This window comes from Euphorbia lathyris, chromosome 5 (genome assembly GCF_963576675.1).
Source record: "Euphorbia lathyris chromosome 5, ddEupLath1.1, whole genome shotgun sequence".
NCBI lineage: Eukaryota > Viridiplantae > Streptophyta > Magnoliopsida > Malpighiales > Euphorbiaceae > Euphorbia > Euphorbia lathyris.
The window spans coordinates 1,552,396-1,579,074 of record NC_088914.1 but is presented as its reverse complement, the minus strand read 5'-3'; the positions used below and the strand labels follow the sequence as shown (position 1 = coordinate 1,579,074).

Genomic DNA, 26,679 nt, shown 5'->3' with positions numbered 1-26,679 from the left:
ATATTTCACCAAATCTCTTATTCCGCTTGAATTGCATCTGTTGTTGATTATCTTTTCATTGGTAACTTTTTTCTGTTTTAGCAAGAGCAGAAATGGTAGATCTTATACGTAGATCACTACATCTACGTGATTGCAAAAGAAATGACTTTGATCCGAAGATTCAGAAGAGTTTAAATGTTGAAGATGGGATTACAAATGTTTTTCTACAAATTTGGTATTTGAAGAAGTATATATTTCATCTATTGTTTGTTTTATCTGTACCTTTAATGGTTTATTTTGCTCGTTGTAGTCGTTTTTTCCCTTTATGGATTTTGTAATAGGCATATGTTGTCCTCTAAACAGACTCTAGCAAGTGCACTAGATACAAGTAATAAAGTGATAAATAGAGTATCGTATCCACAGAGATTGATGACCAAATTTTACTAGAAAAACCTTACAAAACAGAGTGTTCGTGATGTGTGAATTCTTTATGTTGAGAGATATTATGAATTGGTAACTAAGTAACTGATTCAACTTATGAAAAGGAGTTTTTGATAATGATAAAAGGTAGAACAGACTAGGCCACAGCGGAACATGTTACTTTCAGTCTCTAAACATCCTATTTATTCATGAATGACGTAAAGTGAAGTCAAGGTCTCTGCTTTAATGCTCACTTAAGTCAACTCTCGTGTGTTCTTAAGATTCTAAGATATACTACAACCTTAAGCGTCCCTAAAGTTGGTTCTTTCTTGCATTACGATCGAAACAACATTTCTATTAAGAAAACTCGTGATACAACCCCCTAACATTCCTGCTTCGGGGTTTGGATGTTTGAAAAATAGATCCGTGAAGATGAAAGCAGTTTCCTATCATTCATCTAACACTAACATACATGCATATAGCAATGGAGTGAAAGCTTTATCAAACACGACATAATATATCATCATTCATTCATAAATAAGAAAATAGAAGACTTACATAACAGGCCTAACTGGCCGAACCCGTTCAAAACGACTACTCACTCATGCTAAGGAGTGAACAACCTGAATTGCATTTACAGGACTCCATGGAAGGAGCTATAAAGATCCTAGAGAGTTTCTCTCTCTAAATTTGTTCAACACTTATCTATCTTCTGCTCCAAAAAACGTCCCTCTCCTTTTCCTCCACTACCTCTATATATAGGAGGAAAGAAGGGAACAGGTACACAAAATATCAACAAAATATTACAAAGCAGAAAGATTGTTCAAAGTATCCGAGACTTCTAAAAGTGGTTAAAAATGGTTTGACCCTTGAACACTCAAGGGTCGATCAATCTTGTCATCATGTTGCTTTCGCCGCCCATTCCTGCCCGCTCTTGCCTGCTTGTCAAGTCGCTATCCATCATCAGGTACACAGCGTTTAACCGTTGGATCAAAGGGTGCACGTCTCCTCATGGCTGCTGCAAAACAGGCTGCATAACAACCTTTTTGACTTAAGCTTTTCAAATCTGCATAAAACACTTATTAGTCCTTCTTTTAAGTAATATTACGCCTAAAACACCCCTAATTTATCACGAATAGTATGTTTAATTGTAGTCATTTTCATGTCTAACAGCATAGTCTGTACTTATGTAAGGTTTTATTCCTTACTTTTCTTATTGTACTTGATGTTTTCGTATCTATAAAATGATGTATGCATTTTTATCAAAAAAAAAAAATCTTTATTTATGATAGTTACATCTAAATTGATTCACATTTTATTAATTTTAATAGATTATAAAGTAAATTATATTAAATTATATATCAAAGTGCAAATACCAACATTTTCAATTAGTCACGAGTCAAATAATGTTCCAAGTCTAGTTTTTATAACGGTACAAAAAATATTCTTGTTGTTATTATCTAGTACCAAATTTATCCCTAACTTTATAAACGGTACAATTAAAGATCTAATTTTTACAAGTTTGACGATTTTGGGATTTATTATTGGATTTATCCTTAGTCATAAAAAAAATTCTTATTCTATTTTACTCGTGTCGTATTTTATCACTCCTCATGAACAACTTAAAATACACATACTAATGAAGAAAATGAATAAAATTATGAAATTAATTTAAATACCAACAAACATATCTCTTCATGAATAGTCATGCTTATTCATGAACAGTTGTGTCCGTTCGTAAACAACCATATCCGTTCATGAATAGTCCTGTCTATCCGTGACAGTCGTGTTCGTTCATGAACATACATTTTCTTTCGAGTTCTATTTATACAAAATGGAACTATCAAAGGTTGGCACATCGAAACTGAAACCTTCATATGATGTTGCTTTGAGCACATGCATGCACTTCCTTCATATGGAGGGAATTGAACACCATAGCACATGATTTTAATACTACGTGTGCTTAGCGATCAAAAGATGGAAAAAGAGACAGTCTCACATTATTCCTAGTGTGGGACTCACTTTGTGAAATCATGTTTTCCTCGAAACGTTATCCTTGATACCCTTAACTAGTTCAAGAAGTGTGATTCACTTTGGTTACCTTAGAAGGATGCTCTCAAGAGCTATGTGCTAATTCAGCTTGAAAGGGGCCAACTCGGTAAGAAAATTGAATTATTATGGAAAGAACATAGTAAGAGGGAAATACTCCATTAAGTTCACACCTTGAGGTTCTATGTTTCATGAATCCAGATAGTTGTGCGTTTGTGCACATTTGTGAAAATAGATAACTGACGAAATGAAAATGGTTATATTGGATGTGATATGAAGTCTAGAATAAAGCATACTCTTTTTTTTCTTATTTACAAATGTAATACGAGAGGTTGTATATCTCCAATGAGTATACAACGTTTGAGTTCTCGATTGTACATTGGTCGCACGAACTATTTGCGAGTATGAACAAGACGAAGTAATGGAGTATGTTTTCATTATGCGTGAGTGGGAGATATAAGAATTAATGGATAAAATGGGCATTGGCCCAACACTAATCCATTAAGCCCGCCCGTAACCTTATAAGTTACGGATTAGGGTTTAGCCTAGCTATAAATAGATAGCTAAGGGAGGCTAAACCTAACACATGCATATACTATGAATAACCTAGAAAAGGCAATTGCTCTCCTCCTTTCCCTACCAAGTTGCCCCCTACATCTCAATGTGCGTTTTTAGTTCGTGAACCTACGGTGGTTGCTCCTTTGTTGTAGCCTTCATATAAGTCGGTGACAAGGAGCCACAGTTTGTTTCTATTGCTGCAAATCAACGGATCTACACTATAGGAGACAAGTCTAAATCCATTGTATATTTATTGATAGATCCGAGTTCATTATCCGTCCCTTAGAGGTTAAAGAAAGTCTTCGCTATTCTTATATTTTGTTGATTTTTTTGCCATGGAATAACTATTCCAAAAGTGGAGGAATACATATTCCTTAAGTAAACCCAGGAATACACGTTTCTTAAGTTATATTTTATTGCATTCCAAAAATACCACTTTAATCCATCGATCAAAACAACAAGAGAAATAATAAAGAAACATGCGAAAAACGGGAAGACATGAAAAAGGCGAAAAACGCCAAAAACGAAGAATATAACAAAAATATAGAAAAGAAAACATGAAAAACATAAAAAATAGAGAAAACATAAAATACGAAAAAAAACATAGAAAAATGTGAAAAACGGAAAAAATAGAGAAAACGCAGAATACGGGAAAACGTATAAAAATGTAAAAAACACAAAATGCAGGAAAAACGTAGAAAACGGGAAACACAAAAACTGGAAAAAATGCGAAATGAGAAATAAGAGAAAACGTGATAGACTTACAAAATGCGAAAAAACGTGAAAAATAAAGAATATAGAAAAATACAGAATATATAAAAAATATAAAATATAGAAAAAATGTAAAATATATGGAAAACGGATTATAGAGAAAAATGCGGAAAATGCAAAATACAAGAAAATACAAGAAAAAATGCATAATACTACCGTTTGTTGCGTTTTCCCCTATTATCGCTTTACTATTTTTTTTTCATTTTCCACGCTTTTTTGCGTATTCTGCATTTTTCTCGTTTTATGCGTTTTCCCTTGTTCCGCATTTTTTCTGTGTTTTGTGTTTTTCACATTTTTCATGTCTTTTTGTGTTTTTCCGTATTTTGCATTTTCAAGGTTTTTTACGTTTTCCTCATTTTCCCGTACTTTACATTTTCGCATTTTCTGCGTTTCTCATATTTTCTGTGTTTTTCCGGTTTTTACTTTTATTATATGTTAAATATTTGAATAGTCAATGGTAATAATTAAATTTTTAAAAATAAATAAGAAATTACATTTGAGGATAATGTTGTCATTTGAACTACAAACTTATTTTGTAATTTCGATAAGTTGTGGAGTTTTAGACGTTTCGATCAAATTTGGAAATTTACAATTAATTTAGTATTAATTGTAATTTATATTTTTTTTTGAAACTGGTTTATATTTTTTTTAGAACTTTCCTTTTGTCTTATGTATTTTTAGGACTTTCCTTTTTCTTTTTAGGCAAAAAGCATCCTGAGGCCCCTGATCTTTCATTATTTGGTGCATTAAGGCCTCGATCTTTTATTTAGACACATTGAGCCCCCGATCTTTCACCATTTGGTGCATTAAGCCCTCGATCTTTCATTTAGACACATTGAGCCCTTGATCTTTTATATATGGGTGTATTAGGCCCTTCCATAAATCAATTAATATGTAGGTTTATTAAGGGCATGTTTGGTGTGACAACAAATGATGTTCTAAAAATAACAAATTCTAAAATAAAAAATATATTATAGAAATTAATAAAAATAATTTAAATAAAAAATAAAAAATTTATTGAACACAATAAAACCTTGTTTTTCCATAATTATATTCTAAAAATAAAAATAATGTTAAAATTGAAGCACATTTTGTGGAAATAAGAAGGGTAATTTTATCAATAACAAGTAACTACAAACAACTGTTCATGAAAATAGCTTTTCGTGAAAAGCTCCAAAATATTGCAGTGTCCAGAGAAAATGCGAAACGCTGCAGTTATATAAACCTAACCAAACATGCCCTTAATAAACCTATATATTAATTGATTTACGGAAGGGCCTAATACACCCATATATAAAAGATCAAGGGCTCAATGTGTCTAAATGAAAGATCAAGGGCTTAATGCATCAAATGATGAAAGATCAGGGGCTTAATGTGTCTAAATAAAAGATTGAGGGCTTAATACACCAAACAATGAAAGATCAGGGGCATCAAGATGCTTTTTGCCTTCTTTTTATGTCCAATTTAGTTGGCTTTAGGATTTACTTTGCATTATTTAAAGGCTTGTTCTCATTGTATTATACAGTTTATTACTGAATGAATAAGAATTTATTTCATTTTTTCAAAGTCGTTGAATTTTGAAGATTTTAATTGAAAATTGTGAGCAATTTAACGATTCGGAATAAACCTATTTATTCTTGTTGTGTTAGTTTGTATTAATATATATTCTGTTCATATGGAATAACTATTTTTTTATTCTATTTCACGAACCAAACCATATATAATTTATTAAAATAACAAATTTTCAATATACTAAATTAAAATATTAATATAATAATAATGAATTTATAGTATTAATAAAAATGATACAACTAAGAATAATATTCTTTCTAAAAAACAATAATATTCTTTTTTTTATCGAAAAAACAATAATATTCTTAACCCCAATTTATAATATTATTTTTTTTAGAAGGGATAATATTATTATTTTTTCGAAAAATTTAATTTATAATATTATAAGATATTAAATGATACAATGAATATATGATACAATGAAAGGACGAGAGAAAGAGCGAGAGAAAGAGCGAACTAGGGTTGGGGCGATGGGGGTTTCTAGCGAGGCGGCGAGGGGTGCGGCAAGGGCTTTGGGAGGCGCGGAGGGCGGGCCGTCGTTGCCGATGGGAGGCCGGGCGGCGGGGATTGACGGATCTGTTGTTCAGGGGCTGGGCGGGTCTGTTGAGGATGGTGAGGGGGTGGCTTTTGCCCGCTACAGGCGGAGGAGCGGGGGAGAGGGGTGGTGATCGATCTAAAGATCTGAGTCGGCCGGGTGGTAAGGATGGGGTGAGGCCGGTGGTGGGGCTGAGCGATGGGGTGGTTGGCGAGAGGGAGTCGGGTCTGCCTAGGGTTAGGAATTCGGCGGGAGAGGGGAATGTTGGGTCTCTTGACTCCGCGCGGCCCGCGGGGGAGCAGATTCGGATGGCTGGATCCGATGCTATCCGTGTTGGCGAGGGCGAGGTTACGGCTCGCGTCCTGGAGCTGGCGGCTAGGGTTTCGTCAGTTCAGACGGCTGCCCCCTCCTTGATGGTTGGCCAGGCCAATCTGTCCCTGCAGGATGCTCAGAACAAGTCTGCATTACAGACAGTGCAATCAACACAGACATGTTTATCCATTCTAAACCCTACCTTGGGTCCGGTGGTAGGGGATTTGAGTATTTTGTCTCCTGGGCCTAGTAGGGATCAGGCTTTGTCCCCATGCCCTCATGAGGCTCAGAGCCAGCATAACCAGAGTTTTCAAAAAGACAAGGGAAGCCCTTCTTGGAGGGATAAGGTATTAGGGGTGGTTGAGGAGGAACCCATGATGGAGGAAGACTCGATTGAGGATGATTCTGAAGAGTTCTTTTCCGACTCTGATATTGAGGATGGAGAGCCAGAAAATCCGCTTTGTCCCAGAATCTGTCTTTCCTCGGAAGACAAACGGGTTATAAGATCCAAATGGAAATTGGCGCTTATTGTCACTGTACTAGGGAAAAGAATTGGTTTCAATTACTTTGCCCATAGGATCCATGCCCAATGGGCAAAGATAGGGAAGGTCACTATCACAGACCTTGAGAATGACTATTATGTCATCAAATTTACCAGTGTGAAGGATTACGAGGCTGTTGTTAATGGTGGACCATACATTATCTCCAACCATGTCTTGGCACTGAGACCCTGGGTCCCTAATTTTGATCCCCATGATTGCTCTGTTAACAGGATCCTGACTTGGGTCAGATTCCCTGGCCTCCCTCTTGAATACTATAGTGAGAGATTCTTGAATAAGATAGGCAGCCTTGTTGGGAAGGTACACCATATTGATAAAACCACCGTTGGGGCTGTAAGGGGCAAGTTTTCCAGGGTGTGTATTGATATTGACCTCGATAAACCCCTTCTTTCTCAATTCTGTGTTCAGAATAAAGTCTTTCATATTGAATACGAAGGTTTACACAACATATGCTATGAATGTGGGATGTTTGGCCATACCGTTGAGGGATGCCCAGGGAAAAGAAAGGTAGTGGAGGAGGTGGTCCAACCTATTATAGGAGGAGGTGTGAAAGGTCAGGGGGAGGATAAGAGCTTTGGTCCTTGGATGCTTGCCAAAAGGACAACAAGGAGGAAGCCACGTGCTAAAGCTAATACTAGTCACTCTCCGGATATCAATAGCAGGATGACTTCTCTCCAGATTGCCCCCGAGATCAGGGTCAAACCTCCGGATACCAAGAAGGGCAGAAAAGCGGGTGTGGATGTAGCTTCTGGCTCTGGGTCAAGATTTGAGATTCTGCCTATGGAGGAAGGACAGATCTCGAATCCTCCTGAGGAGCAGTTTGAATTGAGCAGGCCAGGTCTGGTTTCTTCTGAGCCGGGTTCAAATCTGGATAACTCTATTAACCCTCTCTTTGTTGCTAATGTTGAGTCCAAAGGGAGTTCACAGTCCCTTCTCCCTGCAAGGAATGACTTGAGTATTGAGATTGGTAATCTGAATCCTCTTCCTGATGTTCCTATTGGAAAAACTTTAGGAGTGATGAAGTCAAATATAAAGAAACCCAAAGCAAAGCCTAAAAAGAACCCTGGTAGGTTGGATTCTTGGGATAAAAGGGGGCCTTCTGGTTCCTCCTCTAGGCTCTCCGGAGCCCCGAATAAGTACCTGATCTAAGGTTTGGGCTTGTGTCAGTTGCTCTCCTTTCTTATGGACTTCTTTGTTTGGAATGTTAGAGGTGCGGCGAGCAAGGCTACCCGCATTCATGTTAATGATCTCATTAAACAGTTTAACCCGTCTTGCTTTGTTCTTTTGGAAACCAAGGTTAGTGGGCCCAAAGCTGATGAGGTAGTTAAGAAATTTAAGAACTGGAAGTGTGTTAGATCGGAGGCTACTGGCCGAGCAGGGGGGATTTGGCTCTTTTGGAAGCCAAATCAAATCAATATTGATATAATAAGTATGGACAGTCAATTCATTCATAGTAAGGTGTGTTACCCTGGTAATAAACCTTTCTTTGTTTCTTTTGTGTATGCCGATCCTGTTTTGACTAATCGAAGAAGGTTGTGGGAGATTCTTCATTATATTAGTTTAAATATGACCGAGGCTTGGTTGGTGGCCGGGGATTTTAATGATATTGCCCTGTTGAGTGATCAGCGAGGAGGGGGTAATCATTATGTTAACCGGTGCCTTAACCATAAGCATAGTATGGATATCTGCGGCCTTTCGGACCTGGGTGCTGCTGGCCACAAGTTTACCTGGAAAATGAATAGTGTGTTTGTCCGGTTGGATAAGGTTTATGCTAATGTTGCTGCTATTTGTAGGTTTCCTGAGGTCAATGTGCTCAACCTCCCTTTCCGTCATTCTGATCACTGCCCCATCCTCATCAAAATGGTCAAAGGGAACCGGCTGAGAAGTAGTAGACCTTTTAGGTATCTGGTAGCTTGGGATTCCCACCCAGATTTTAAGAGTTTCGTTAAAGACAATTGGCATCCTCAGTCTGATGTCCTTCTTGCAGCGGAGGAATTCAGAAGGAATGTGGTTGGCTGGAATAAAAATGTTTTTGGCCATATTATCATGAGGAAAAACAAGCTTTTGAGAAGGATGGAAGGCGTTCAACGTTGTTTGGAGACTCGCTTTGACCACAGCCTGAATGGTCATCTTAGATCCCTCCAGAACGAATTAGAAGCTGTCCTTAGACAGGAAGAGCTTATTTGGTTCCAGAAATCAAGGAAGGCTTGGATTCAAGACGGAGACCGGAATACCAGGTTCTTCCACCTCTCAACAATCATCAGGAGGCAGAGGAACAGGATCGATGCTATCGAGGATACCAATGGGGAGTGGATTTTTGAGGAAGAAAACATTCGGCGCCTTGCCCTTGAGTTCTACCAAGATCTTTTCAGAGAGGAAGTGGTGGACTTGGAGAGTGCCCATTCTAGTACCTCCTATCCTCGTTTAGGGGAGGGTGCTATTAGAGATGCTTTCCATCCTGTGGACCCTAAGGAAATTGATCTGGCTTTCTCTAGCATTGGTTCCACTAAGGCTCCTGGGATTGATGGTATTCCTGCTAGTTTCTATCATAAACACTGGGACACTGTGAAAGAGGGCATTTATGACTTTGTGTTAGGTGTTTTTGGTGGTTCTAAAGATATCAGTTTGATTAATAAAACTCTCATTGTTCTGATTCCTAAGGTCGAGAAGCCTTCCTCCTTCCTTCAGATGAGGCCAATCAGTCTTTGTAATGTGTTGTATAAAGCTATTACTAAGATTGTGGCTAATAGAATCCGGAAGATCCTTCCTGATATTATCAGCCAAAACCAAGGGAGCTTTGTTCCTGGTAGACAAATGATGGATAACATTGTTATTGCCCAGGAGGTTGTCCATTCTATGAAGATTAAGAAGGGCAAGAAAAGGGATCGTGGCTCTTAAACTAGACCTGGAGAAAGCCTATGATAGACTGAACTGGAGCTTTCTTTTGGATAGCTTAGGTAAAGCGGGTATCCCAGATAACTGGAGGAATTTGATAGAAAGGTGCATTTCCTCTCCGGTCTTCCAGGTGATGATAAATGGGGATATGTCTGATGAGTTCTCTCCCTCTAGGGGTATTCGTTAAGGGGATCCTATGAGCCCATTCCTGTTTGTGATTGCCATGGAAAGACTGTCTCACATGATCCAGGAGGCGGTAAATAAGGGGACTTTCCATCCTGTTTCCATCAACAAACATTGTCCGTCTATTACCCACCTGTTCTTTGCTGACGACGTAATGCTTTTCATGGAGGGTAATGAGGAGTAAGTTCAGGTGGTGATGGATATCCTTAATGGCTTTTGTGAGGCTTCTGGTCAGAAGATTAACATCCAAAAATCCCGCATGCTTTGCTCTAAGAATATGAACAATAGCTTGTGTAGAAGACTGAGTGAGCTCTCTGGCATCCCCCTGACTCACTCATTGGGGAAGTATCTTGGGGTCCCTCTTCACAGTGATAGGGTTTCCAAAGCTTCTTTTAAAGACATTTTGGATAAAACTAACGGTTTGTGTGCTAGCTGGAAAGCTAATTCTTTTTCCCTTGCAGGTCGCCTTACTTTAATCCAATCTGTCAATTGTGCTGCTCCGAACCATATTATGCAGGTCTGTAAGCTTCCTGAACCTGTTCTTAATGACCTTGATAAGATTAATCGTCGAGTCTGGAACTGGAAGGAAGGTTCACCTGGTTCCTTGGAAGGAGACCTGTCAGCCTAAATGCAGGGGGGGTCTTGGAATCAGGCAAGCTAAGGACAATAATAAAGTCCTTTTGATGAAGCTTCTTTGGAGAATGTGGCAAAATCCCTCCTCTCTTTGGGTTCGTCTCCTTTGTGGCAAATATCGGAAGGATAGAATTTTCGGAGGTCCGAAGGAGAGGGTTGTCAACTGTTTCTTCCTCTGGAAAGGGATTAGCGCGGTGTTTGATGAGTTCTGTTCGGGGGTTGGTCTGGAGGTAGGTAATGGTAGATCCACCAGTTTTTGGTATGATACCTGGGTTGGTGACAAACCTCTGATTGAAGTTTGCAGAACCCCTCCGCCTTATGATATCCGTCCCTGGAAGATTGCTGATGTGGTGGACTCGGAGGGTGACTGGATCTGGTCTAAGTTCGCCTCTTTCTTCGACCTGGAGACCCTTCTGAACATTAGGGGAGTGAAGGTTAGCAACCAAGAAGAGGACAAAGACAGACATTGCTGGGTCTTAACGAATAATGGCATTTTCTCTTGTAAATCAGCCTATGAAGCTCTTTCCTCTTATAGGGATGACCCCCCGGTGGAGATTTGGAAGTCCATTTGGGCCCTCAAAATCCCTTATCGTATCAGAAGTTTTCTGTGGCTGGGAGTTAAGGACAGACTGCTTACTAATGCGGATAGACACAGAAGGCATTTGGCTGAGTCTGGAGCCTGTAGTAGATGCAGTGGTCATGTGGAAACCTTGTGCCATGCTTTGAGGGATTGTCCTAAGAGTAAGAAGATTTGGGAGGGTATTCTCCCTCGCCACACCCTGCCCTCTTTTATGGCTCATGCGGATGCTGACTGGTTCTCTGATGGAGCCAATGGGAAGTTGTTGGCTAATATGGAGCACAGTGACATTTTCTTCGCCATTATCTGTCACCAAATCTAGAAATGGAGGAACGAAGAGTTATTTTCTGAGAAGACTGTCCTTATTCCTGATTTACTTGGTTACTTCTCGGAAAAGCTCTCTGTTATTACTAAGAGCTTTGAAGGGGAGCCCCTGGTTAGACCGGTCCCGGATAAAGTGGTCCAGTTAGTTGGTTGGATTAAGCCTAGAGAAGGGTTTGTAAAGTTGAACTCGGATGGCTTTTGCCTTAGCAATGGAAGAATTGCTGCTGGGGGAGTTCTTCGGGATGCTGGTGGCGCTTGGCTGGCTGGGTTCATCCATAACTTGGGGACGGGCTCTTCCTTTTCTGCGGAGCTCTGGGGTATCCTGTCGGGAGTTAAATTGGCCATTCGCATGGGTGTTAAAAGGCTTTTGGTGGATTCTGATAATTTGGAGGCGATCAATAGGATTTCTGATTGCCAGGCTGTTGGTCTGAAGAACCATAATCTTATCAAAGCTATTTTGAGGCTTCGTCCTGCCTTTGAGGTTCTTAGCTTCTCCCATATCTTTAGGGAGCAAAACCGAGTGGCGGATCGCTTGGCAGTTGCTGGGCATGAGGGGATTTTAGGTGTTTATACCCTTTCTGTTCCCCCCTCCTTTCTGTTACCCATCCTTCTCGAGGATAGGGTTGGAGTCAGCCGTCCTAGACTGATCCCGGGTTAGGTTTTTTGTTTGTTTGTTTTCTTTTCCTTCCTACCAAAAAAATAAGATATTAAATTGATAAAAAAAGATTTTTAATAAAGGAGAATTAATACTGACTCTGTTAATATGAAATGAATTTTAGATATAATTACGAAATACATATATTTTATTATTTATTCTGCACCGATTACATATCAGTTGGTTCTAAAAAAAGTTTTTATATTTTTTATGATTTAATAATAAAATTAGAGATTAACATTTTTAAATTCGGTAAAATATTTTTTGTCCGACTCGTGAGAAATACAATATATATATTTTTAATTTTTTTCACATCTAATCATATGATTATAATCTCTCACTAATTAATGATAAAATGACGCACATGTGAACAAGATTCATAGTCAAAAATGCAGTTTAATGAATTATTTTTCAAATTGACTCAACTTGTCAATGTTAGTGGTTGCACAATATTAAAATTTAGGGATAAAATTACTCATTACGGTAAACATTAGTGATATTTTTATACCTTATCCCAGTTTATTTATAAGGATAAGGTGTAAAAATACCTCTAACATTTACAGTTGGGAGAAATTTTACCTCTAACGTCTAAAATAGTGTAATTTTACCCATAACGTTGGCAGCTAAGAACAATTTTACTCATAACGTTGTCAAGTTGGTCAATTTTTGAAATAATTAATTAAATTATCTTCTCGGCCATAAATCTTGTTATCTACACTTCACATTTGCATCATTTTATCACTAACTAGTAACAGATCACAAACATATAATTAGACGTGATTTTTAAAAAAAAAAATCAATACTGTCTATGGTAAGAGTTGGATAAAAAATTCTAAATATTTCACCAAAATAATAAATATTAAATTCCAATTCTATTATTAAATAAAAAAAAATATAATATTTTTTTAAACGATTGGTGCAGAATAAAAAACAAAATACCTATATTTTATAATAATGTCTGAAATTTACCTAACTTTAGGATTAAAATTGGGCATAACACTCATTTAGATCATCAAACTAAAGCTTCAAGATCAATTATGACTCTAAACTATCAAAATCATCAATCAAGTCCCTGAACTAGCTAAAAATCATCAATCGAATCCTCATTATAAACAAAAATCTTTAATTAAGGACTCATGGATAATCATTCTGTTGAACAGTTTCAGACCTTCTTCCCCAAACTCATTTTGAACCAATACAAAGATTATTAGTAGCCTATATCAAATAGTTACAGTTTCCGATTTTAAGATAGGTTAGGAATTTAATTGATGATTTTTACTTAGTTCAGGGATCTAATTAATGATTTTGATAGTTTGCGTTCTAATTGATTTTAAAGCTTTAGTTTAAGGACCCAAATGGATACAATGCCATTAAAATTGCTCTCGGCAATGTTAGAGATATTTTTGGGCTTTATCCCAATTTATAAGGAAAAGGGTAAATTGGGAAGAGTGGAGTGTATAAAACAAGAAAGACAAGCGACTGAGTGAGCGGTTAAAGCAGACAAAAGTTTGCCTTTCGGACCCAAAAAGGAAGCCTTTTCTCTTCGTCGTATCGTAGCCATGGACCCTTCTGATGAAAACACTGCTACTTCTCTGAACTCTCAAGCTTCTGGTAACTCTTTCTTCCCCTTCAATTTTCTTCTTTCCAATTTGGGGTTTCAAGCTTTAATTTTCATTTTTTGAACTCGCATGTGTTGAATTTGTTTCTTTCCTGTTCTTGATTGTATATGGTATGGAATTTTGTATGGAAAGTTAGATTAGTGGAGAATGGAAAACCTATTTTTGCAGTTACGGATTCAGGATTTACTGAAATGAGTGCTTGTGGTGGTTTATAGTGATTTTATGGGCCCTAAATTGATTTTTTTTGGTGTTTTTACATAAACACAGTATACATGGAATTTTCGGCGTTTTTTGGGGACCAATGGGTGCTCAAGTTCCCCCTGATACGTCCCCGGAATTCATGATTCATTAATTGGGGTGCTTGTAGTGGTCCCTAATGATTTATGGATGCTAAATTGATATTTTTTGGGTATTTTTATACAGTTTCCATGGAATTTTTTTTTGCCTTTTTTGGCTACAAGTGGGTGCTCGAGCGCCCCCTTGCAGTCACGGATCCAGGATTCATTGTGGTGGTCTATCGTGATTTATGGGCGCCAGTTGATTTTTTTTTTTTTTTTTTTGTGTTTTTACATAAAAAATTGAAAACTCCGTCCATGGAATTTTCGGTGACCAGTGGATGCTCAAGCCTCCCTGGATCCGTCCGTGCATGTTTGGAAAACGTTTATTTGGAAACTCTAAGGCAAAGCTTTAATTTTTATTTTTTGAACTTGAATGTGTTGGATTTGTGCTATTATTTGTTATTTTCCTGTTCTTGATTGTATATGGTAGTGAAAATTTTGTATGGAAACTGAGATTAGTCGAGAATGGCAAACCCCTGTTTGCAGTTAGGGATTCAGGATTCACTTACAGGGGTTTTTGTGGTGGTTTATAGTGATTTTATGGGCCCTAAATTGATTTTTTTTTTGGTGTTTTTACATAAACACAGTATCCATGGACTTTTCGGCGTTTTTTGGGGACCAATGGACGCTCAAGTTCCCCCTGATACGTCCCCGGAATTCATGATTCATTAATTGGGGTGCTTGTAGTGGTCCCTAATGATTTATGGATGCTAAATTGATATTTTTTGGGTATTTTTAGACAGTTTCCATGGAATTTTTTGCCTTTTTTTGCTACAAGTGGGTGCTCGAGATTATTTGTTATTTTCCTGTTCTTGATTGTATATGGTAGTGAAAATTTTGTATGGAAACTGAGATTAGTCGAGAATGGCAAACCCCTGTTTGCAGTTAGGGATTCAGGATTCACTTACAGGGGTTTTTGTGGTGGTTTATAGTGATTTTATGGGCCCTAAATTGATTTTTTTTTGGTGTTTTTACATAAACACAGTATCCATGGACTTTTCGGCGTTTTTTGGGGACCAATGGATGCTCAAGTTCCCCCTGATACGTCCCCGGAATTCATGATTCATTAATTGGGGTGCTTGTAGTGGTCCCTAATGATTTATGGATGCTAAATTGATATTTTTTGGGTATTTTTATACAGTTTCCATGGAATTTTTTTTTTGCCTTTTTTGGCTACAAGTGGGTGCTCGAGCGCCCCCTTGCAGTCACGGATCCAGGATTCATTGTGGTGGTCTATCGTGATTTATGGGCGCCAGTTGATTTTGGTTTTTTTTTTTGTGTTTTTACATAAAAAATTGAAAACTCCGTCCATGGAATTTTCGGTGACCAGTGGATGCTCAAGCCTCCCTGGATCCGTCCGTGCATGTTTGGAAAACGTTTATTTGGAAACTCTAAGGCAAAGCTTTAATTTTTATTTTTTGAACTTGAATGTGTTGGATTTGTGCTATTATTTGTTATTTTCCTGTTCTTGATTGTATATGGTAGTGAAAATTTTGTATGGAAACTGAGATTAGTCGAGAATGGCAAACCCCTGTTTGCAGTTAGGGATTCAGGATTCACTTACAGGGGTTTTTGTGGTGGTTTATAGTGATTTTATGGGCCCTAAATTGATTTTTTTTTGGTGTTTTTACATAAACACAGTATCCATGGACTTTTCGGCGTTTTTTGGGGACCAATGGATGCTCAAGTTCCCCCTGATACGTCCCCGGAATTCATGATTCATTAATTGGGGTGCTTGTAGTGGTCCCTAATGATTTATGGATGCTAAATTGATATTTTTTTGGGTATTTTTAGACAGTTTCCATGGAATTTTTTGCCTTTTTTGGCTACAAGTGGGTGCTCGAGCGCCCCCTTGCAGTCACGGATCCAGGATTCATTGTGGTGGTCTATCATGATTTATGGGCGCCAGTTGATTTTGTTTTTTTTTTTGTGTTTTTACATAAAAAATTGAAAACTCCGTCCATGGAATTTTCGGTGACCAGTGGATGCTCAAGCCTCCCTGGATCCGTCCGTGCATGTTTGGAAAACGTTTATTTCGAAACTCTAAGGCAGAGCTTTAATTTTTATTTTTTTGAACTCAAATGTGTTGGATTTGTGCTATTATTTGTTGTTTTCCTGTTCTTGATTGTATATGGTAGTGAAAATTTTGTATGGAAACTGAGATTAGTGGAGAATGACACACCCATGTTTGCAGTTAGGAACCCAGGGGTGCTTGTGGTGGTCTATTGTGATTTTATGGGTCCTAAATTGATATTATTTGGGGTGTTTTTACATTAGAAAAAACTAAAACCCCGTGCACAGTATCCATGGAATTTTCGGCGTTTTTTGAGGGCGTTTTTCGGGGACTTGTGGATAAGTTTGTGGTGGCCCCTTGTGTCATGGATGCTAAATTGATATTTTTTGGGTATTTTTACTTAAAAAAATTAAAGCCCATGCACAGTTTCCATGGAATTTTTTTGCCTTTTTTGGCTATGAGTGGGTGCTCGAGCGCCCCCTTGCAGTGACGGATCCAGGATTTACTGATAAGTGTGATTGTGGTGGTCGATGGTGATTTATGGCCGCTAAATTGATAATTTTTGGTGTTTTTGTGTAAAAAAAAAAGTTGAAAACTCAGTGCACAGTTTCCATGGAATTTTCAGCGACCAGGGGATGCTCAAGCTCCCCTGATATGTCCCCGCAATAACTGGGGTGCTTGTGGTGGTCCCTCTGATTTATGGATGCTAAATTGATTTTTTTTTTTTTTTTTTTGGTATTTTTACTTTGAAAAAACTAAAGCCCGTGCACAGTTTCCACGGAATTTTTGGCCTTTTTTGGCTACTGGTTGGTGCTCAAGCGCCCCCTGACGGATACAAGATTCACTGATAAGGATGATTGTGGTGGTCTATCGTGATTTATGGGCGTGCCAATTGATTTTTTTTTGGTGTTTTACATAAAAAAAATTGAAAACTCCGTGCACAGTTTCCATGGAATTTTCGGCAACCAGTGGATGCTCAAGCCTCCCTGGATCCGTCGGTGCATCTTTGAAAAACGTTTATTTTGAAACTCTAAGGCAAAGCTTTAATTTTAATTTTTTGAACTCGAATGTGTTGGATTTGTGCTATTATTTGTTATTTTCCTGTTCTTGATTGTATATGGTAGTGAAATTTTGTATGGAAACTGAGATTAGTCGAGAATGGCACACCCATGTTTGCAGGATTCACTTGCAGAGTTTTTTTGTGGTGGTCTATAGTGATTTTATGGGCCCTAAATTGATTTTTTTCGGTGTTTTTACATAAACACAGTATCCATGGAATTTTGGGCGTTTTTCAGGGACCAATGGGTGCTCAAGCTCCCCTTGGATACGTCCCCCCAATCCATGATTCACTGACAGGATTGCTTGTGGTGGTCTATAGTGATTTTATGGGCCCTAAATTGATTTTTTTTTTTTTTTGGTGTTTTTACATAAACACAGTATCCATGGAATTTTCGGCGTTTTTCGGGGACCAATGGGTGCTCAAGCTCCCCTGGATACGTCCCCGCAATCCATGATTCATTAACTGGGGTGCTTGTGGTGGTCTATAGTGATTTATGGATGCTAAATTGATATTTTTTGGGTATTTTTACTTAAAAAATTAAAGCACGTGCATAGTTTATGGATTTTTTTTTTGCCTCTTTTGGCTACCAGTGGGTGCTCGAGCGCCCCTTGCAGTGACGGGTCCAGGATTCACTGATAAGGGTGATTGTAGTGTTCTATCGCCAGTGGGTGCTCAAGCGCCCCCTTGCAGTGACGGATCCAAGATTCACTGATAAGGGTCTATCGTGATTTATTGGCGCCAATTGATTTTTTTTGGTGTTTGACATAAAAAAATTTGAAAACTCCAGGCACATTTTCCATGGAATTTTCGGCGACTAGTGGATGCTCAAGCCTCGCTGGACCCGTTCCTGCATGTTTGGAAAACGTTTATTTTGAAACTCTAATGCAAATCTTTAATTTGTTTTTCTTGAACTTGAATGTGTTGGATTTGTGCTAATTTGTTATTTTCCTGTTCTTGATTGTATATGGTAGTGAAATTTTGACTAGAAACTGAGATTAGTGGAGAATGGCAAACCCGTTTTTGCAATGACGGATCCATGATTCACTGACAAGGGGTTTTTGTGGTGGTCTCTCGCATAGTTGTGAAAGGCGAAAGGCGAGCCGAGGCGATAAGGGCAAAATATCGCCTCGCGACACACAACTTAGAAAAACATAGAAAATAAAACCATAACTCAAATTGACTAGTTTAACTTGTAAAGCTATGAAACAAAATAAAACTTCTAGTCTACTAATAAGATCCTAATTCCTAATAACATATCAAAAATCATCATCAGAATTACTAATACTTCCCTGCCTTGACCTCTTGCACATACATCCAACAAGGATTCGTTCTTCTTGTCGCTTTCGATGTATTAGAATTAGTATTACTAATACTCATGTCCAAAAGCCTGCAAAATTTGGAAAATTAGACACTAGTAAGCCACTATTTCACAAACTTTCATACTATTTCACACACTTTCATAAACATGCATAAACTTATAACCTCCATAAATCATCCACATAACTTTCATAAACAGTTTCATCACTAACAGTAGCATAATCAACATAACTTTCATAAAAATCCCAAAAATAACAGAAAAATAAAGAAGAAAGTAGAAGAGTAGAAATTTGGGCAGCATAACGGTAGCATCAGTGGGATGAAGAAAATAAAAACAAAAAACATAGGAGAAGAGTAGAAAGAAGAGTAGAGAATAGTAAAAAAGAACAGTACCTTAGAGTGCAAAGAAGTAGATCGGTGCTGATGGTTGGCCGGTTGAAGAAGATTGGCGGTGGTTGTGATGAGTGAGAGTTTCTGTCGAGGAGAAGTTCCTTTCCTTCTTTTTCTTTTCTTTCTATCTTTAACTTACATATCTGACCTAAAACAACATTTCTTTTCTATTTTTTTTTTTCCACCGAACAGAGATAAAAGAGGACCTACCGCCTTAACTACAAGAGGCGACCGCCTCTCGCCTCCGACCGCCCCTCGCCTGAGTTGGAGAGGCGGTCGCCTCTTGTATATCGCCCGCCTTCCAGCACCAGAGGCGCTGGAAGGATCGCCTGGGTCGCCTCTCGCCTCAGGCGACCCAGGCGAACGCCTTTCACAACTATGGTCTCTCGTGATCTATGGGTGCTAAATTGATATCTTTTGGGTGTTTTTACATAAAAGAATTAAAGCTCCGTGCACAGTTTTCATGTAATTTTCGGTGTTTTCCTGTGTCCAGTGGGTGCTTGTAAGATAAGAACCATCCGGGTGGCGTTGTAGGCGTACCCATACGGGATCACTCCCACTTTCTCTTCTCTACGCGGCAGTCTCTCTTGATTTATATGTGCTAAATTGATATTTTTTTGGTGTTTTTACATAAAAAAAGTCCTGTGCACAGTTCCCATGGAATTCTCGGCGTTTTTCGACTACCATGGGTGCTCAAGCCGCCCTTAGCTCTCCCTGGATCCGTCCCTGCATGTTTGGAAAACGTTTTTTTGACACTAGAAATTAGGTTGATGCAGCTTTGAATAGATACTGTTTTTTCTATGTTATGTTGCAGCATTCTGCACCATTTCTGAGAAATATTGAATATTTAAGTCAAAATATCTTGTGTTGGTCTCTCGTGATTTATGGGTGCTAAATTGATATTTTTTGGGTGTTTTTACGTAAAACAAAAGTTAAAGGTCCGTGCACAGTTTGCATGGAATTTTCGGCGACTAGTGGGTGCTCAAGCTCCTCTAGCTCCCCCTAGATCAGTCACTGCATGTTTGGAAAATGTTTATTTTGAAATTAGAAATAGAAATTAGGTAGAGGCAGCTTTGAATACTAGGAGGCACCTACATGGGCACTCATACGGGTGCAGGTGCGGCAAACGACATTTTTTAAAAATACGAGGCACGGGTGCAGTGGGGACACGCCAATATATATAGAGAGAGATCATAAATAACATTCATAAGTCATTATAAATAACATCTATAATAAGTCACTAATTCATCAAAAAGAAACATTTAATACTTCAAACTATTTAAACTACCGAAAAATGGGCAGCTGCTATATTTTTTTATTTAGATTTAGATTTTCTTTTACTATTAGTTTTTATATCAACCCCTGAGCCTTGGCGCAATGGTAAACGTTGTTGTTGTGTGACCGAGAGGTCACGGGTTTGAGTCTTAGGAGCGGCCTCTTGCCAAAAAAAAAAAAAAATTTGGCAGGGGAAGGCTTGCCCCCTCCCCGGACCCTCGCTTAGCGGGGACGCGGAGTGCGCAGGGCCACCCTTATCAACCCCTCTTTTTTTGTAAAATTATTGAAAAAAAGCCCTATATTCTACTTAATTAACTTAGAAGTTGTGTCCCTGAAATAGGGGACTCTTATGTTGGAGTGTAGGATGCGCGTCCTGAGTGTCCCCGGACTGTCCGGAGTGTCCAACACTCTGTACCTTAACCTCCTAGAAGTGTATGTTGTCTCTGTTGCCTATACTTTTTACGAATATTGTTTCTTGGTGTGCGTTTATGTTTCAGTTTCCGTATTCATTTCCACATAACATAGGGTTTAGTTAAAGCACTGCAGCTCAAAATAGGTAATCATTTAGTCTAATGTTGAAGCATTCTTCAATACTGGTTGCTGATAAAGTTTGCATCTTTGATTCAAGATCTTTCGATGGGAAAATTGCGATCTAAGTGTTTATGGCTTTAATACTATTATAACGATTTTTCATTAGTTTGGGGCTAGGAAGCACCGATATGGGTACTCGTACGGTTGCGGGTGAGGCAAACAGCATTTTAAAAAAATAATAGTTTGTATGCTCTATGACAATTATTATTATGTTTCCTTTTTTATTATGAAATTGGTTAAATTCTGTAAACCTCATCATGGATTGCGAATTACGATGTTTTTCCCCGTTATTTTGGGGAAATGTCTCGTGTTTGAAGTGATAATGATGATTCTGCGTAGAGATCTTTGTATGCTCATTCATGAGAACGAGTTTTTCCTTTTTTATTATGAAATTGGTTAAATTCTGTAAACTTCATCATGGATTGTGAATTACGATGTTTTTTTCGTTATTTTGGGGAAACGTCTTGTGCTTTGAAGTGATAATGATGATTCTGTGTAGAGATCTTTGTATGATCATTCATGACAATTATTATTATGTTTTCCTTTTTTATTATGAAATTGGTTAAATTCTGTAAACCTCATCATGGATTGCCAATTACGACTTTTTTTCGTATTTTTGGGGAAACGTCTCGTGCTTTGAAGTGATAATGATGATTCTGTGTAGAGATCTTTGTACACTCATTCATGACAATGATTATTACGTATTTTCCTTTTTTACTATGAAATTGCTATGTTGCACGGAAATTGAAACGGAAACTGAAACGGAAACGGACACTAGGAAATGTTATTTTTAAGAAAATTTAGCTAGGAAACGGTAATGGAAACCGAAACGAACATAAAACGCGGAAACTCTAATAAAGCAGAGCTTCCGTGCAACATAGTGAAATTGGTTACATTCGGTAAACTTCATCGTGGATTGTGAATTATGATGTTTTTTTCGTTATTTTGAGGAAACGTCTCATGCTTTGAAGTGATAATGATGATTCTGTGTAGAGATCTTTGTATGCTCATTCACGACAATGATTATTCGTTAAATTCTGTAAACGTCATCGTGGATTGCGAATTATGCTGTTTTTTCCGTTATTTTGGGGAAATTTATCGTGTTTGAAGTGATAATGATGATTCTGTGTAGAGATCTTTGTATGCTCATTCATGACAATGATTATTACGTTTTTTCCTTTTTTATTAAGAAATTGGTTAAATTATGTTAACTTCATCCCGGATTGCGAATAAAGACGTTGATGGGATGATCGTTTTTATGCTTTTACGAACTCTGCAGAGCCTTGCATACGCTACGTTCGGAGGAAGAAGACTAGAAAACAACCAGAAGAAGAGATAGAATGCTTGAAAATATCATCACCACAACCGGATGACGAGATAGAATGCCTGGAGATATCATCTTCACGGTCCTCGCGACCTGTTCCTTACCGTCGTAAGTCAAGGATGAGAGTAAAGGGTAAGGCTACGTCCGGAACACTGCTGAGTACTAAAGAATTTGACATCCATTTCGGGTGAGGCATTATCTTCGGTAATTTATCGAGTAGGGCTAATGTAGTTTTAGAATAAATTGCTGACAAGTTTTCGAATGTTTGTTTGAAATGTGTAGAAATTTGTGGAAAAACCTCCCCGAAGATAAGCGGATGCCTTTTACGTACTTTGACTGCCTATGGTTTTCCGCTTATATGCAATCCCCCGAGAAAGAATGTATGCAGTCTTGGATCAAGGATAAGCCCATTTTTACAAAGAAATATGTTCTTCTTCCTATCGTTTACTGGTATGCCGTTATATATACCACGGGTTTTGCTATTTACCACCCCCCAAATTATTTATCACCGCCTCCATTTGGACAATTGTGCCCTTTTCATAAATTTTTTTCAAAACTGATTTTTTTTTGAGAGAATCGGCCAAAATTTGGCCTAAGGCATCGTTTAGGCCAAATTTTGGCCCGTAAAATTGTTAGTGACGAAAAATACTAAATCGTTCAATTTTTTGTGACGAAAAATGCAAAATTCTCCAGTTTTTTGTGACGAAAAATGCAAAATCGTCATAAAAAAATATATTATTTTCATGAGTTCTTTGATAAAAAACGTAAATTTTAATGTTTTTTGACTTGTAATCATCCATTTCTGGGGTTTGGGTTGTCACACATCAATTATTTTCATAATTTCAATTATTGTTGTTCGGGTTTATGACTTTGGAGAGAGAATTTTCAGTTTTTGATCAAAATTATGAGATGGGCAAAAAAGTCCAAATGGGGGCAGTATTTAGCAACCCACATATACATATGTACACTCTTTTCACCCATTTTCGTGTTGTAGTGTGAGATTTTGATGTTTCGATGTTTCGAATGCGTTTAGGAGCCACTGGAATCTCTTGATCTTTTGCAACTTCGGTGAGAGTTCGCAGCTGGATAATGTTCCATGTATGCTGTTGCTTGATTCGCTTCAGATGGCAGGTCCTAAGCGATTTGAACCCGACATAAGAAAGTACGCACAAATCGCTTTCAGTTTCGGTTTCCCTCTCAAATTGAGAACTTAAAGCTTCCCCTTTCTCCATCCAGGTTTGTCTCGGACATTTTCAAATTTGAGGGCAGGCCTAAAAGCAAGAAGTCCATTTCTGAAATTCCGTTATTGGTCCCGAAGGTAACTACAATTTCCGCTCTTTGATGCCTTCTTGACCTGAACTCTTCGATGTTTATGTGTTTCGAAACCATTTCAGGTGCCGCAGCAGACAAATGACGAAGATTGCGGTAACTTTGTTCTCTACTTCATCGATTTGTTCGTGCGCAATGCACCTGCGGAGTTTATGATGAACGAATACCCTTACTTTGTAGGTTTTTCGTCTGGTTAAATGCACTGTTGGTCACTGAACTTACATGGTTGTCTCAAAATGGTCACTCAACTTTGAGTTTTGTTTCAATTAGGTCACTTAGGCGATTTTAGTGACTAAAAAAGCATCAGAATGATGCCATGGCTGACACGACAGCATGAGTCAACTCAGATTTCTGACCGAAACGACACGAAGCAGCCATGTGTCGGTTATTTTTATGAAAATAATTGAGCTTTGTTTGTTTTTCATAAAATTAACCGACGTGGTTGCCATGTAGCACATATGTGGATTCCATATGTCATCTTTGGCGAGAGATCTGAGTTGACTTATGCTGATGTGTCGCCCATATCACCATTCTTATCCTTTTTAACCACTAAAATCGTCTGAATGACCTAATTGAGACAAAACTCAAAGTTGAGTGATTTTATTTTGAGATAACCATGTAAGTTCGGTGACCAATGGTGCAATTAACCCGTTTTTCTCGTCTTGCTGTTATGTTTATCCAGTGATGGATTGATCGAATATTCAAGTATTGAGTGTTATTTATTTTTTTTTCGAAAAACTGCAGATGACAGAACAATGGTTCGAGTTAGACGGCTTCAAGGACTTCTGCAAGAAACTCGTACCCCTCGACGAACAATGATGTCTGGCTGGAGGGCGGATTCGGTAGTATTTGTAGCTATGTTTACATTTTGGGGGTAAATAGGTGAAATTACTAACTTAATTATGGTTAATATATATGAAATTATTGTGAAGATCAAATAGACAAAAGTGGAGATGTATTGCTTTGATTCTGCTACTTGTAAGACTTGACATTTTCTGATCATAAATAGTGGAAAAGCAGAATTTTGTACATCCCATCTTGGGCTGTAAATGAACATAGCGGTGTTCGGCTCGATAAAATTTTGACCGAGTTTTGCTCGATTTATAAGCGAGCCAAGCTTGAGCACGGCGAAAGCCGGCTCGAAAGATCGCGAGCAGGCTCGATTATAGGTTCACGAACAATCTCGATTATAATGTTTATGAACAAGTTCGTGAGCAAGGCCAGTGTGATTTTTTTTTTAATAATGGTATTTTTTTACTGGTTCAAATGTAAAACTACGTAGTTTTGTGAATTGTGATCATAAATAATGAGCTGTTTGCAAGCAAAGCTCGTGAACTGAATAAACGAGTTATTTGCAAGAAGAGTTTGTGAACAAATAAACTAGCTGCTGGTGAGAAACTTAGGAGTATATAATTTTTTAATGAGCCGACCTCAAACGAAATGTGGAGCTTGAGCTCGTTCATTATTTACCAAACTGAGTATGAGTAGGTCAATGCTCGGCTTGATTATAGCCCTAATCTTATGGTTCACGGTCAGTGTCATGTACACGTTTCAGGGACTTGGAGTGCTTTCTGTTGATCTATGGATATTCGATTGATATTTTTTTGGTGTTTTCTTAGAAAATATTAACGTTGCTTAAACAGTTTTCATGGAGTTTTTCGCTATTTTTAGCAACCAATGGATGCTTACTTAAGTCCTCTTGTTCCTCTGGTCTGTCATTGTTCACAGTATGCTGTGGAGTTGTAACAGCTTGGTCTAATATCATATATTATGTAATATTGTTCGGCTCTTTCCTTAGGCGTCATAGCTTGAAACGCGTTTACATGTATTGAAAATATACGTTAATTTTCAATGTGTTAAGTGCGTGTGTTCTGATGTGCGGTTTAGTTCAACGCTAAACTTTGACATTTGAGCTCTAATACCTTTATTTGCTGATATTTGATAAATCTATTATTTTGTGTGCAAATGGTGTATTTGGTTCCCTTATTGTTATCTACTATATATGTTTATTGTTATCGATATTTTATGTTAGTTGATTTCTTCCAAAATGGCGATACGCATTTGTTTCTCAATTTCAATCAACAAGTCGGTTTGATAAAAGCTCGATTTGATTCAATTTATAAACAAGCCTAATTTGAGTACAACGAAACTCGATTCGAAAGCTCGGTTATAGATTTAAGAATAAGAACAAGTTCGATCATGAACACGCGAATAAGCAAACTTTGTTCGATTATTTTTTTAATAATAACATTTTTTTATAAAGTGGAAATGTAAAACAACGTAGCTTTGCGTAAATTTTAGTTTTAGAAGTTTTAAAAATATGCAGTTTTATGTTAAAGAAATTTCAAACAAACATAATTAATTATCGTGAGGGTAATCAGGCGGCTGATCGGCTAGCTAGTTATGGGCAAGCGGCAACCGATAATTGTTGGTGGAGCTCTGCCCCGCACTTCTGTCAGGCATTCTTGTTTGAAGATCTCTGCAACGTAGCTCATGTTCGTTTTTTGTAATTCTTTAATTCTTTTCTTTACTTTTCTCCTTTTGTTTTCCTCGTGTACTCTCTATTCATTTTATTTTATTTAATAATATTCGGATTGTCGGCTTAGCCGGGGGTGCCAACCTAGTTGGGATGCCCGGTCCGCCTTTGCGTCCCAAAGTTCATTCAAAAAAAGTTGTTTTGTAAGCGAAGTTCATGAACCAAATTAAAGAGATGCTCTTGAGCAGCTTACGAACAACATTTTGAGTTCGATATTGTTAATTTTCCAAAGAATCGAGCATGTGCAAGCCAAATTTCAGCTCAATTACAAATCTACCCATAGTGAAAAGGGGCACCGTTGGTTGCTGAACTTACATGATTGTCTCGAAATGGCTACTCAATTTCAATTTGTTTCAATAAAATCACTCAACTTTGAGTTTTGTTTCAATTAGATCACTCATACAATTTTAGTGGTTAAAATGCATCGGAATAATGTCATGACTGATACGTGAGCATGAGTTTTATATTTCTAACTGAAATGACACGTGACAGCCACATATCGGTTATTTATGTCGGTTATTTTTATGAAAAAACTAAATTTTGTTTTTTTATATAAAAATAACTGAAACATGGCTGCCAGGTGACGCATATATGAATGTCATATTATCATTTCGATTATTTTAATCACTGAAATTGTCGAGGTGACATACTTGAGATTAAACTCAAAGATAGTGATTTTATTAAAAAAAATTAAAGTTGGGTGACCCTTTTGAAACGAAAGTCTAAATTTGCATTTAACCCTAGTGAAAAGATTCAAACTTGCAAGCAAAATTGAAGTTGAGAGAAAAACCCATTTTAATTCCATGAAAATTGGATGATAAGGATCTTTTTATCCACACAAACAGACATATCTCAGCTTAACC

The 26,679-nt window shown here is 37.8% G+C and overlaps 1 protein-coding gene across 1 annotated transcript; it reads left to right on the top strand.

Moving 5' to 3' along the window:
- Nucleotides 1–13,490: 13,490 nt before the first annotated feature.
- Nucleotides 13,491–24,309, top strand: LOC136230723 (probable ubiquitin-like-specific protease 2A). The gene is made up of 7 exons (XM_066019889.1): nt 13,491–13,634; nt 21,907–22,138; nt 22,234–22,401; nt 22,985–23,113; nt 23,188–23,269; nt 23,346–23,456; nt 24,025–24,309. The coding sequence occupies exons 1-7, from the start codon at nt 13,583–13,585 to the stop codon at nt 24,097–24,099; spliced, it is 849 nt and encodes a 282-aa protein (XP_065875961.1). The 5' UTR covers nt 13,491–13,582; the 3' UTR covers nt 24,100–24,309.
- The last annotated feature ends 2,370 nt before the right edge of the window (nt 24,310–26,679 follow it).